General features: G+C 53.3%; 1 protein-coding gene across 1 annotated transcript; it reads right to left on the bottom strand.

The window, feature by feature from the left end:
- Nucleotides 1–4,145: 4,145 nt before the first annotated feature.
- Nucleotides 4,146–14,068, bottom strand: ALAD (aminolevulinate dehydratase). Its single transcript, XM_007109488.4, has 12 exons — nt 13,911–14,068; nt 8,524–8,711; nt 7,529–7,579; nt 6,941–7,037; nt 6,449–6,584; nt 6,258–6,341; nt 6,068–6,156; nt 5,804–5,859; nt 5,629–5,716; nt 5,454–5,540; nt 4,951–5,080; nt 4,146–4,298 (listed from the first exon to the last, which is right to left on the bottom strand). Exons 2-12 carry the CDS (start codon nt 8,634–8,636, stop codon nt 4,240–4,242), a joined length of 990 nt encoding a protein of 329 aa, XP_007109550.1. The 5' UTR covers nt 8,637–8,711; nt 13,911–14,068; the 3' UTR covers nt 4,146–4,239.

Here is a 14,068-nt window from a genome sequence, read left to right as displayed (position 1 = left end):
AGAGATTTGCTATGTGAATAACGGGATAGAAAGGATTTGTCTTTCTCTGGGATTAAGGACCATCTAAGGATCATGTTGCTGTCAAGTGGCAAAAGCCCATTTTAGAGTAAAGCCAAGCTGAGGCAAACACATCTGAGCGCTAGGAAGGGACAGAGGTCTCCATGAGAGCCTTTGACCCTAGATCCAGCTACACTTGACCTTATTACAGTCCAATTATGGAAACCAATTACTTCCTTTTTTGTTACTGAATTAAGTTTCTGTCATTGGCAACCAAGAGTACCCAGAACAATGCAGAATATGGGATGTTGTAAGTCACAGGCCCTGATATGTGGAATTGGCTGGCAGAGTCCACATGGGGCATACAATAGATCAGGACTCCCCCTTCCCTAGATGGGAAATTGGTAGTAAAATGTTTGGTTAAAATGCCTGTTGTTCTGGGGGACCCTCAACCATAGGCCCACTGAGGTAGTTTTAGGGACATTTTAAAAAAAAATAAATTTATTTATTTATTTATTTTTGGCTGCTTTGGGTCTTCGCTGCTGTGCACGGGCTTTCTCTAGTTGCGGCAAGTGGGGGCTATTCTTCGTTGCGGTGCAAGGGCTACTCATTGCGGTGGCTTCTCTTGTTGCGGAGCACGGGCTCCAGGGCACGCGGGCTTCAGTGGCTGTGGCACGCGGGCTCAGTAGTTGTGGCTCAAGGGCTCTAGAGTGCAGGCTTAGTAGTTGAGGCGCACGGGCTTAGTTGCTCCGCGGCATGTGGGATCTTCCTGGACTGGGGCTCGAACCCGCGTCCCCTGCATTGGCAGGTGGATTCTTAACCACCGCGCCACCAGGGAAGCCCAGTTTCAGGGATCTTAGTGAAACAAAAAGTGAGGACAATGGAATGTGTTGGCTATTTGTGGTGGCCTTCAGGATGTCCCACAGAGACAAATACCGTCCACGCTGGCACATCTGAGAGGGAAATAAAAAAATCAAATCTTGTTGAGAGGCCCTTAATGCTCACCAGATGCCTGGGAATCTGAGAATAAAATGCCTTGTTGATTGTTAAAACTGAGTTCTCTGCCCAAAGATAAAATTACGACTCGCAAGAAGGCACACAGCAGGAGACGGGGACTGTGGAGGAGCCAGGCCCCCCAGGACTACCCAGATCCCTCCAGCTGCCTGCCTGGTCATTACCGCCTTTGTAGACAAAACATAGCGGCGTGGGGGTGGAGCAGACAGTAGGCTGGTACCTCAGGTGGGAGTCCTGACTCCAGAGGGTGCCACTCACATAGTCCATGATGCCTGAAGGCAACCCCATTACTGGAACTACTAATAGCATAATGTTAGGGCCATAATTTTGTTACTGTTTATTAGGAGGTGGTATGGCACAGTGGGTAAGGGTAGAGGCCTTGGAGTTGGGCTATGTGAGTTCAAATCCCAGCTCTGCTGTTTTTGGTGACTGGGGTTCTAGACCCAGTTCTGCCACAAACTTGTTGAGCGGCCTTCGGAGAGTCACATAAACTGTCGATAGAGCTTCCTCATTGCAAACCCAAGCTAAATTTAGGATTCCCCTTCCAAGCTTTCCCACCTCAGTAAATGGCCTATCAGCCACCCAGGAGCTCAAGCCAAGTTCGTCCTTGACATCTAATCTACCTTCTAAATCCATTCTCTTCTCCATCCCCACTGTCACCACTCAGTCTAGGCCACATTTCTTATTTGCACTTTGCCACAGTGCTGTCAAAATGCTTTTATAAAATGCAAATCAAGAGCCAGTCATTCCCCCGACTAAAAGCCTTCAAATGGCTTCCCTTTCTCTGGGAATAATGAGAAGGCTCTCCATCTTCCTTCAGCATGGCTTTTGAACCCCTGCACGGTCTGGCCCTGGTGTCTCTCTGCTCAGTTCAGGCCTCTCTTCCCCATCCTCCCCTGTGTTCCAGCCACCCCAGCCTTCCAGCTCATTTTAGCCCCAGGGTTCCCTGTGACGGAAGGCCCTTCCCTAAACCTGTCTCAGCTTGGTTGCTCATTCTCCAGGTCTAGGTTTAAATATCAGACCCTCAAGGAAGTATTTTCTGATCTTCAAACCACGTCAGGCCAGGTGTGGCCTTCACAGTACCTGTCACGTCATTGCTAACAGGTCCACCTCTCAGTTCTCCTCAGGGAGACTCATCATCACTCCACTCAAGGTTTACCCCTGGGGGCTCTAGACACAGTTATGTGCTCCCTGAGGACTGTTTGCACCTAAAGGGCAGTGTCTATCTCCCATCTCCATGTGCCTAGAACAGAGCCAGGCCCCCATATGTGCTTGGCAATGATGAATGTAGGATGGCCTTGAAGGATGTTCCCTTCCACGCTAACCAGAAATGAGCTCAGGGGCCAGGTGCCAGGAAGCCAAGAAACTAAGGTGGCGGAAGCTTCTGGTGTGGCCCAAGCCCTGAGACCCATCAATGGCTGATCTCCCATGAATGTTTCGGGCCTCTAGGTGACTCTTCAAGTCCCAAAGGCTGAGGACACAATGAGATCAGGTCTTCAGTTAAGTTGGCCACAGCTCTGGGGAAAACTACCAGGAGTCAGAGGGGAGCTGCTTCTGACTCATATAATTCCAAATTTTAAAACAGGTTGTACTGCTGTACCATCCAAAGTAAGCTTGCTTTGACTCTAGGGTTGGGATTCTCTGTCACTTTGCAGACAGGTAGGTGGACTTGCAAACTGGCGCCTCCTTAGCTGGGCCTGAACTTTCACTGGGGGGAAACATTACTTCGCGTCACCCTCGGAAGAATGAATGGAAACCAGCTGCCCAAGCCAGAAACCCATGAAGGCATCTCTGTCGCCTCCCATTCCCTCCCTCAATCCCCCCCAATGTGAAAGCATCAGCAAAATCTTATTCTATCTCCAGAATGTATTCTGAATATATTCTGCTTCCTTCTCTCTCCGCTCTGCCACCACCCTGGTCCAGGCCACTGTCACTGCTCCAGGGGGGTCAGCAACAGTCTCCCGACCAGGCTTTTTCTGGCTCACCCCTCCATTTTTTTCACAGGAGCAGAATGGGGGAAATTGGAACACATATTAAGTCCTGGTCAAGAACCTTCAGATGGCTTTCTATCAGATGCAAAATAGAACCCAAGTTTCCTACAAGGTGCAGGATGTACCTTTCCAACCTCCGGCCCTGCAGCCCACCTTCCTCTTCCTCACCTGGCTCCCAGCGGCCCTGCCAAGCCCCTCCCACTGCAGGAGCCTGTACGCTCCGTCATTCTCGCGGCTTCTGGTGTCTGCTTCCCTCTGTCCTCTGTGAGGGTCTTTCCTTGTCCCTCAACCTCATGGAGGGCTTCTCAAGCGAGGCCCATCATCTGTTATTCTCTGTCTCAGACCCTTTCTTACCCGAGAAGCACTGTTACAATGTGTAACTGCCTTATTTATCTGTTTGCTTGTTGTTTTCTGTCACCCCTGTTCTCCTTGTATAGATTCCACTCAGAGACAAGCTGAGGTCTGTCCAGCTATACCCCCAGGACCCAGCATTGTGTGTGGGCACAAAGCAGACCTTCTCAAAAAATACCTCTTCAATAAAAATCCTTTTTGGTGGTGGCATCTCCAACACTCAGGAACTCTCTCTTTGCTTCTGAATTTCAATCCTCAGGCAGCGTTCCTGCTTGTTAATGAATAATTCTTTTCTGCTCGTTAATGAGTAATTCTTCTCTGGGTTTATGGCTCAGAGAACAACAGGAGATCTCAGGCAGCCTGGCAACCACTGGCCTGTGTGGGACCCGCCTTCCAGTGGAATCGCAGCAAACCTCAACTCTCAACCCAGGGTGTCAATCTAAGCCTCAGTCCCAGTGTGCCCAGCTCTGCTGCCAGAGGCCTCGAGCTTTCCAGAGCTTCTGAGCGTCCAAGATTCAACTGCCCTCCTTTTCCTTTAATGCTCCAAGCCTTTCTCCCAGGCCCCACTGAGCCAATGCCCATGATTCCTGGTGGCTTTCAAGCTGAAGCCACCCCAGAGGAAGGAGCTGGGGTGGCAGAGGTGAGCCTCAGGGTTGACCCAGGGGAGAGATAGGGAAGCCTGGGAGAGCCCGTGAGGATGTGGCTGTGAGTGCGAAGATTTGGCACGCTGGCAGAAACCACCCAGGGCTTCTGGGCGCCTGCCAGCGCGTAAGCAGGAAAAGGGCACGAGCACACAGTTCTAAAAGCATCGTTTACTTTGGTTTTCGCTTCTCCAAGGCTCAGGAATTAAAAAGTTCTAGTTCTCGGGTCTTGCACTCTTTCTCCATCACTCCTTCAGCCACTGCAATAGCTGAGGCGTGTAGTAGGTGATGATGACGTCGGCACCTGGGTTGGGACAGAAGCGGGAAGCAGGGGAAGGGCAGGGCATCAGCTCGGGGAATACCTTCTGGGAGATGAGGGCGGGGGGTGTGAAGAAGGCTACCATGAAGAAGCACAGCCCACGGGTGTGACAACCTAAGACTGAGTTCAGTTCCGGTGAGTCCTAGCTCTGTACGTTGTGTGACCTTGGGGAAGGCATTTTCTCCTTCTGGGCCTCAGTTTGCCAATGTATAAAACTGCACAGTGGGGGAAACAGGTAAGCTGTGAATTCCCTCCCCACGCTGTATGCTTTACCAACAAAACAAGCTCCCATTTATGAAGTGGCAAGCATACGCCAATTACACGTAGCATCTCATTTAATCCTCTTGACAGCCACGCACCAGCTATCTTATCCCTAGTTCATAGACAAGGACACTGAAGTTAAAGAAGTGGCTTGGCCAAGGTCTCAAAACCAAAAAATAATCGAGGGCTCTGCGTGCTTCACTATTCCACATTCTGTCCTGCGGTTTCATGTCTCTTCCCCAGCCTGTCTGTTTAGATCTCTGGCATTTCCAGGCGTGAGACTCCAGGCTGTCTCATGACTTTATTTCCCTATCTGGGCAAAGTGCCTATCAGTCCCTGAGGCACATGTCAGAAACTCCCACCCCTGCTTGCTCACCTGCTCTGCGGAAGGCAGTCATGACCTCCAGTACAGCAGCCTTGAGATCAAACGCTCCGGCCTGGGCTCCGTGCCACAGCATGGCAAACTCTCCAGAAACGTGGTACACAGCGAGAGGGAGCTCAGGGTGCTGCGGAGAAGCAGCGGGGGGCAGGCAGGTTGAAGTGGGAGGTGGGCATGCCCTTGGGAGTATCCTTTCCTCCCTGCTCAATGTGTGACCGTCTTGAGCCCCAAGCCCTGAGGCACTGATGCTGCCGGCCTGGCCCATCCTCAAGCTGTTAAAGCAGAGCTGTTCAAAGTCTCCTGCGAGCCCTGGTGCAGAGGCCCACACTGGTTCCTGGGCGGGGACGGGGACGGTGGAGGGGGAGGGGGGTGCTGGGGATTCCTGTTCCCGGGCAGATTGCTCAACTCCGAGATTCTGCAGTCCCTCGATCAAAGGGCCCAGAATCTGTGGACACACTCTCATCTCCCCGAGCCCCCTCTGGCCTCTGCCCTGTGCTCACCTTGTTCTTTACCTCCCGCACGATGTCCAGGTAGGGCATTCCTGGCTTCACCATGAGCATGTCAGCGCCTTCCCGTACATCCCGGTCCTAAGGGATGAGTTATGGTGTGGGCAGTGCCTGGGAGGCGAGGTGACAGGGGGACAGGCCGGGTGGGGCTGGCGCTCTGGTCACTCACCACCGCGCGGAGGGCCAGGCCTCGTGCTCCGGGCGGCAGCTGGTAGCAGCGGCGATCTCCAAAAGCTGGGCTCGACTGAGCTGCGTCCCTGGGAAGCAGAGACACCAGGGTGGGCTCCAGCTTCGGGTTAACGGGTCAGGGATTCAACAGCAGACCCCTGCCCGTCCCCACTCACCGGAAAGGTCCATAGAAACAGGAAGCGAATTTGGCACTATAGCTCATCACTGATACCTACGGGCAGATAATAGGGGCCTCAGCTCAGCCAGCCCTCCAGATGTCCCAGGGTGAAGTGACAGGGAGAGAAAGGACCCAGGCCGGAAGTAGAGGCCTGTGTCCTCGTCCCACTGGAGCTCTGGGCCTTGCTTTCTCTGTGTGAGGTCTGCAGGTCTGGTCCAGGCTCTCTTACCTCCCCACGTGCTGCCTGCACCCCCGCCCCTACCCTGTTGCCAAATCCATGTGCCATCAGAGCCTCCTTGATGGCTTCCACGCGTCCGTCCATCATGTCCGACGGGGCCACCACCTGACATCCTAAAGGGCAGAGGGTGGCCTTCAGAACTCTGGGACTCTCCTATCCAACCCTGCCACCTCCCCGGCCCGGGGGTGCCCATCCCTGCTGGTGGCTCACTCACCCGCCTTGGCATAGGCCAGCGCCACCTCTGCCAGCCGCTGGCGGCTCTCCTCAGCTTGGAACGACCCATTCTCACTCAGAAGCCCTGCAGGACAGACAGCTGGGTTTGGGGGAGCATCCCGGGCCTTGGCCCGTCTCCACCGCAGTGGGAGTGCTGGTGGCAGCAGGGCTCGTGGAAGGAGGGAAGCTCACCGCAGTGACCATGGGAGGTGTAGGGGCACAGGCACACGTCGCAGGCCACCAGGAGGCCGGGGAAGTTCTTGCGCAACAGACGGATGGCCTCGATAGCCGGGGAGTCCTCGGAGTCTGCCGCAGAGCCCCGCTCATCCTAGGGACAGGGGAAGGACAAAGTCACACGAAGCCTTTGGGAGGCACAGTGGCCAGCCACCAGGGCACAGCGCCGGCCCTCTCCTTTATCACCACGACCGCCCCTGGACGAGGAGGCACGGGGAGGACCGTTCCCGTTTTGCAGAGGGAAACCTGACTTGCCCGTTCAGAGCTGCAGCCCTACTTAGCTTCCTAATCCTACATGGCTGCTGTTTCAAGGGCAGGGGCTGTGTCCGTTCACCGGTGGCCCCAGGGCCAGCACAGGCCGGAGCGAGGGTGTGGTCAGTGTGGAACCTCAGCTTATCCTCACCCAGCCTCCCCCTCCCCTTCCCTCTGACCCCTCCTCTGATTTGTCACCTTGGGAACTCTGCTGGGGACACCGAAGACGAGGACACAGCGCAGGCCCTCCTCCACCAGGGGCTTCAGCATCTCTTCCAGCCGGTTCACACCATACCTGCATGGAGGGGCTGAAGTGAGGCAGGTCCCAGGCTAGGGTCCCCCCACCCCGCTGGCCTGCGCCTCTGCTAAGAGCCGAGGTGCACATGGCACCAGGAGGGCTCAAGCCTCACAGTACATGGAGGGGCAGGAATGCACCCACCAAACAGATGGGAAAACCGAGGCCCCACGTAGCAGAGCTATGGGATTCAGCTGTGGAAGGCCCCTTCAAGGTTCTGTTCTTGAACTCCCATCTGAAGTTCCAGCGTTCCTCTGCTATGGCGCCTCTGGTGACAGGTAGCTCATTACTGCCCGAGGCTGCCTCTTTTGTTGTGGAACGACTCTGCCACCTCCCCCCACCCCGCCCCCCGCCCCCCAAGACAGTCCTTCTTAGCTGAAGTGAGCCTCTCTGGATCTTCTACTTCCTGGGTCTGCTTCTGCCTCCTGTCACCTCCACCTGTGAAACTGCTCCCTCCGGCATAACCCCGCCCCCCCCACTCCGTCTCCTACCTGGCCACTCCTGGGAGGCTGGTGATAGGCTGTTTGTCATCAGGCACATCCCTGCAAGAGCGGGGGATGGGCTATGGATTGGTAGCTGTGGGAAGGGCCAGTGGTGAGGGGGTGACTGGGAGGGGCGGTTGGGAAACTCGGAAGGAATATGGAGGTGGAGATGGTGGAAGATGGCATCCAGTGTCTGGTTGCCCTACCTGGCCAAGCCCAGGGCCTGAAATTATAATAGGAACAACAAGAATAACAGTGACAACAAGCAACTGTACTCAGAGAACAGTACTCCTAGGAAGGAGTCAAGGGGTTAAGAACTTGGCCACTGAGATCAGAAGGTCCTTGCCTGCTATCCCAGCCACTTACTGACTGGGCGACCTTGGCCAAATGGTACGCTTTGAGCCTCAGGGCCTTCGTCTGTATCCTGGGTCCATTCATTCACTCATTCAACAAATATTTATCGAGCACTTATTATGTGTCAGGTACTGTTCTAGACTCTGGCAACACAACAGTGAACAAAACAGACAAAAATCCCTGCCCTCGTGGAGATGACATTCTCAGGGATAATATCCGTATTTTTCTCATATGAATACTGTCAGGGTGGAATGAGATAATATACATAGGTGCTTAGTATACTAGTACCTGGGACACAGTAAGCCCTCAATATGTATCAGCTGTGCTATCGTGACTGATCATGACTGCCACCCCTGACATGTACATGGTACTTTACAGCCAACAAAACATAGTCTCGGCTTCTGTCCTGTTGCAAAAACTCAGGATGAAAGGCAAGCGTTATTTTTATTTTCCAAATGGGAAGACTGTATTCTCTTCAAGGTTTGTTTTTTTCTTAATGGCTGTCCTTAACCCAGTAGGCCACTTCCAACACCTTGAGCTCCAGACAGCCCACTTTATCCCCGCAACACAGACACCTGCTCTGTTCACGTGCACGCACACACTCAACCCACCCCCTGCCGATCAGAGACCTGGCTCATTTGGGGACTCACGTGACAAAGATGGGGTAGATGAGGCTGGAGGCACTGAGGCTGGTGGTGGCTGCCTGCCAGGTCCGAAGTAGTGGGTGGAAGTAGCCGCTGTGCAGGACCGACTGGGGCTGCATGGTGGGCAGGGGGGACACAGGGCAGCCGGGTGGCTGGAACTGAGGGCTCCTGGGGGGTCTGCCTCGTGCTCAGCTCTGTGAAGGAGACAAGAGGCGCATGAGACGTGGTCCCTGGCACCGGGAGGTGGTCACATACCCGCAGGCTTTTCCAGATTCCTGCTTCCCCTGCTCTCTACCCCAGTGCTACTCCTAGTGGGGTTCACCAGTCCCTGCCGGCGTGCACCAAGATAAGTAGACACGTTCATGAAACTTCAGAAACTTTCAGAAAGTTTTCAGAAACTTCCAGAGAAAGTTGAATCTAATAATATAAAATCTGGGTTTGTATTTTATTTGGTCTCTTTTTTTTAAAACAACATGTCTCTAATAATTCATTTTCATTGCATTTTATCAAAGAATCAGTCTGGGATGGACTGGACGTTACTATGAGAAGCCCTGATCTAGCCACCACTTAAACTTTGCCTATTCCATGAACAATGTCCACGGCCATGGCAGAAATTTTAGAAAAGTACAGATAAGCAAAAAGAGAAAAATTTCCTGTAATTCTACCTCTAGGGGAAAACACTGTTAACCCCTTGGTACACGGACACACACTAAGAGGATTAAATCGCACGGTGCCAACAGACAGACCGACACGCCTGTGGAGTGGCCACGGAGGCTGTCTCTTCCAGCCCGAGAGCCTCCTGCTGCTTCCCAAGCACGCTTGGTTGCGTTCCGGCTCACCCTCTTTCCCTAGGAGGCTGGTGCTCTTTCCACAACTTCCCCATCCCCAAATCCTACCAGGTTTTCCACCAGGCGGCCCCTCCTTCCCTCTCCCCTGCAGCATCTCTTCTTGCCCAGATCACAGTCTCTCTTATATACCAGTTCTCTGTGGCCTTATCTTATCTCGTCCCAGTAGGCGGAGCTTCAGCAGGACAGGGTCCACACTTAGTTCATGTTTGCCTCCTGCACAGCACTCTGCCACACAGTAAATATATATACCCATATGAAGTACAAGACAATATGCCCTCAATGCCAAATAAGGGGTGTAAGACAGAAGGAAGCTGGGGCATTAACGTTTGTTTCTTGAGCACCTACTATGTGCCAGGCCACACTGGGCACTCGCACACATGATTTCTCATCCAGATGGCACCGCAGTCCCAGGGGGTGAGGGCTGACTGAGTGTATCTCGGAGAGGCTGAGCCTACCATGAAGGAACCGTGACTTCCAATGCGAGTTACGAGGTCAGAAGCTTGTTGGAAGACAGGACTAGAACTCGATTTTGCAGGATGAGTGGGTTCGGCTTGGCAGAGGGAAAGGGGAGAATGTTCCCTCTGGAGGGGAAAGAAGGGGCCAGGAGGACAGGCTGTGGACTGCTCTGAGGACTGAAGAGGCAATCGAGCATGTGTGTTTGGAGGGGAGGGGCAGCCAGACTGGGGACAGGGAAGATTTCTGAGCAGGGAGCAGGGCAGGGGCCTGCTCAGAGCCTGGCTTTAGGAAGATAATTCTTGCAGCCTGAGCAGAGCTGACTAGAAGCAGAGGAGGACAGAGGCTGGGGGGCGAGAGGGGTAGGGAGGAGGGGCCATCCTAAGGCGGCCAAGAGGCAATCTCTTGGGGCGGATGCGCTAGCTTGCTTGACCTGGAGGGCAGCGGAGACAGGGACGGGCAGGAAGAGGGCGGTGGGGAGCCGAGCCTGGAGAGGGAGGAGGTGGAGAGCTCCATTTTAGACGCTTCCTTTTGGAGGTGCCTCACAGCCAAGCAGGGGGAAAACAAAGAGCCACCAATCTCTCCTTGTATGAATGGGACCTCAAGGCCCAGAGAGGGGCAGGGACTTACCCAAGGCTGCACACTCTCTGAGCCTGGTTGGGGGGTCCTTTGGTACACTGATGATGCCTTCCCCTCCCCCTGTCCTCCAGCCTCCCAGGCCCCTTGGCTCCCTCCCAACTAGCTCAGGGGCCTGTTTTATCTGATCCTCCTCCTTGGCGGGGTTGGGGTTATCAGGAGCCACACAGGATCCACCCCACCACCACACCCCTGGGCCAGCCACATCATCTGACCCAGGGGCAAGCCAGGCCTCCCCAAAGATGTCCCAACCCCCATATGAACAATCTAGCAGATACAAAGGCCTGAGTGCCCATTTTGTGCAAGACTTTGCTCTTAGGCCTGCCAAGGATTAGCCCAGCTCAGAGAGGTTAAGTCACTTGCCCAAGACCACACAGCTAGTGACTGAGCCAGAATTTGAGTTTGTTGTAGACAATGAGTGCAGGGTTTTACCTACCATACCCCATACTACTGATAAACACTTGATTCAGTAGGCGTTGCTCTGCCTATACTATCTCTGCCTGGGAGAGACGGAGGGTATCAGAGAAAAATATACTGAGTGTATGCTGTGTGCTGGGCACTGCACGAGGTACTTTACACATATATATTATCCCATTTAACTGCAGAGAATTGTTCTAACTTTTAATGATAAGGAGACGGAGGCTCACAGAGGTTAACTGACTTGCTCAATGTCATTCTGCAGAGTCACATCATATTTTGAAGGTAGGTCTTTAGGTCTCTAACTCACTTTCCAGAGAACCTTTATAGCAGCAGGCCCCCAGCTTCTGGAATCCAAAGCTGCATTCCACTGCCTTCAACCCCACATCTACTTTAGAAGGCTGAGGAAGCAAATGCCTCTGCTTATCAGAAGCAAAAGGGCAGGGCTGCCTAGGGGCCTCAAAGTCCAATTCACCCGGAGGAGACTGGGGTTTAGGGGGTGGGGGTTAGAGAGTGGTGGGGGAAGGCCTTACTAGGGCAGTTCCACTTTTATCTGTATTTTTTTTTTTTTTTAATTTTAGGATTCAGCGAGAGATTTGAGAAATGGGTATTAGTGCTGAAAAAAATTTAAAAGTTGAAAATCACCAACCCTGTTTAATCTTTTACATTCTGCTGTGGAAAGTAGGGTGCAGAAAGGAGACAGGAGTTGTTTGACATCCACAGCGAGTCAGGTACAAAGCTGGGCTTGACCATGGGTCTCCTGGCTTCTACTCAAGGGCCTGTCACCTGCCCCACAGGTAGTCATTCTGTTACATACGTGCTTAATAAACAAACATCTGTTTTTTTGTTGTTGTTTGTTTTGCTGTGCCACATGTCACCTTAGTTCCCCGAAAAGGGATCGAACCCGTGCCCCCTGCAGTGGAAGCGTGGAGTCTTAACCACTGGACCGCCAGGGAAGCCCCAATAAACAAAGATCTGTGCAGTAGAACAACACCCCCTGAGCAACAGAGGTGCTTCTCTGCTTGCAGAGCCAAATCCAGGTGGAGGTTTTGCTTTGCCAAAAGTCCCTGAAAAATGGGAAGATTTTCACATACTTGGAAGGGGCACTTCTCCCAAACCAAGGGAGCCTGTAAGCCACAGCTTAAATCCTGTGACACCACACTGAAGACAAGGGCAAGTCACCATGGGATGCAGAACAGGTTAGCTTAACTGGAAGGCTGTAGCGGGCAGTGCAGAAAGAGTAATGTTTCAGGGTCAAACAGTCCCAGGTCTGCTCTGTGCTCTGTGTATGACTTTGGGCAAGGTTGCAGAATCTTCATTTCCTAATCTATGAAATGGGAATGATACTATCAAACTTGCAAAGCTGAAGAGAAGATCAGAGATAGTGAAGAGGTACATGCCTGGCACAGTAGCCACTCAGTATATATGCAGCTACTTTTACTATCATTAGCAGAAGTGGGCTGACTAGACCTCCTGGAGTGGATCACAGCTGTGCCCTCTGCACCACACCCAGAAGGGAGAATTTTCACTCAAACCTGGATGGGCCACAGAGTCTCCCAGGATATCTGAGGTGGGGTCCTTGCCTTCCAGCAGCTTATGTGGTGAAGGAGAAATAGTCACCATACAGATGCTACAGTAGAGGGGTGGACTATATGCTATAGGAGGGACCTGTGTCTCTGGGAATCAAGGATGGATGGCTTCATGGAACAGGCAACACTGAGGGATAAGTAAAATTTCAGATTGATTGTGAAAGTATCTCCTTCCTTAGAAGGTAACTTCTCCAACTTGGGAGTAACCTAAGTTGGGCCCTGAGAACTACCACCCGGAGGGGCTGAGAAGAGATGCAGGGCCTGATCCCCCCATGTGTGCTCCACTGAGGATTCCAGAGGCTGTGGTCTTGGCACAGAGGGTTGTGAGCTGCTGCCAGCGATGGCAGGCTCTGCCACTAGCAGGGGAGGGCCAGCTAGGTAGAAGGTGGCCAGGGCTGAGAAATCCAAACCCCCAGAAGGGCCCAAGACAGCAGGTGTCAGGCAGTTCTGAAAAGGAGCCGACTGGCTACCTGTTTATTCAAACTGCATTTCCTGAATATCTACTCTGGGCCTGCCCCAGTGCTAGGAACAGGGATTAAAGAGAAGAAGACCCAGGGCTTGACTTGGCTTTGAAGAGCCCAAATCTCCTCTGGAGCTAAAAGGAGAATCAGCCAGTTCCACAAATTCCTAGAACATACTGATTAAGAGGTTCCTTAAAGCTTGCTGACTACATCATTGAAATGATGGTGATACTGGGCTGACACTCGTCCAAGATCGTGCAGGGGGTCAGTGGCAGATCTCGGGCTAGAATCCAGGTCTCCAGCAGAGAAGTCCTCAGTGTCCACCATTACCCCTTGATACCTTAAGTTTAGATTTCCAAGCTGCTTATCAGCAGAGCTGGGCTCCTGGAGAGCTCTGGGTGAAGGGGGTGAGGGAGGAAAGAGGCAGAACGGTGACTCTGGACCTGGCTGCAGTTGGCAGCATGAGGGTTACGGATGTGGGTTTTGGAGTCTGTAGATGTGGGTTCAAATCCTGATTCTGTCACCTTCCAGCTGTCTGACCTCAGCATCCTCATCCGGTAAATAAGCACTTGAACAGACCTCAGTTGGCTGTTGTAACACTGAATGGGCCAATGCATGTAACTTACGTACAATCCTAGCACAGAGCGGCTGTTATTGTTTGCACCTCCCTCCCCCATCCTGCGAGGCACCTCGGGCTCTCCACTGATGGAGACTACCCAAGCGGTCTCCAAGGGAATGGACCCCAGACAGGAGACTCGGAGCCCAGACCCGGGTCCCCAAGGGCAACAGCCACGCAGAGACCTCAACCCCGCTGCAGCAGGACAATCTACCTCTAAGAGCCTAAATAGGAGTCCCAGAGTGACTCCGTCCCCGGCTACACCGCCAGCGCTTGTGGATTACAGCAGAGTCTGGGTCTGGGGACACAAGACTTTGATGCCACAGCCCCTGACTCCAAGTCCGCCATCTCCCCGAGTCCAGTCCCCACTCACCTGCCTCCCTAAGGAATCTGCGACGCCACTCCCGCCAGCGCTGCCGCGCGCTCTAGTCTCCCAGGGCCCACGTGGGGGCGGGGCGGCTCTCCCGGAAGCAGCTCCCTCTCTCACAGCCCGCCCCCTACCTCGTGCAGGCCTGGCCCCCTGCAGGCACT

The sequence above is a fragment of the Physeter macrocephalus genome, chromosome 9 (genome assembly GCF_002837175.3).
Source record: "Physeter macrocephalus isolate SW-GA chromosome 9, ASM283717v5, whole genome shotgun sequence".
NCBI lineage: Eukaryota > Metazoa > Chordata > Mammalia > Artiodactyla > Physeteridae > Physeter > Physeter macrocephalus.
The sequence above is the reverse complement of the archived record's forward strand: the minus strand, read 5'-3'. Positions and strand labels throughout refer to the sequence as shown.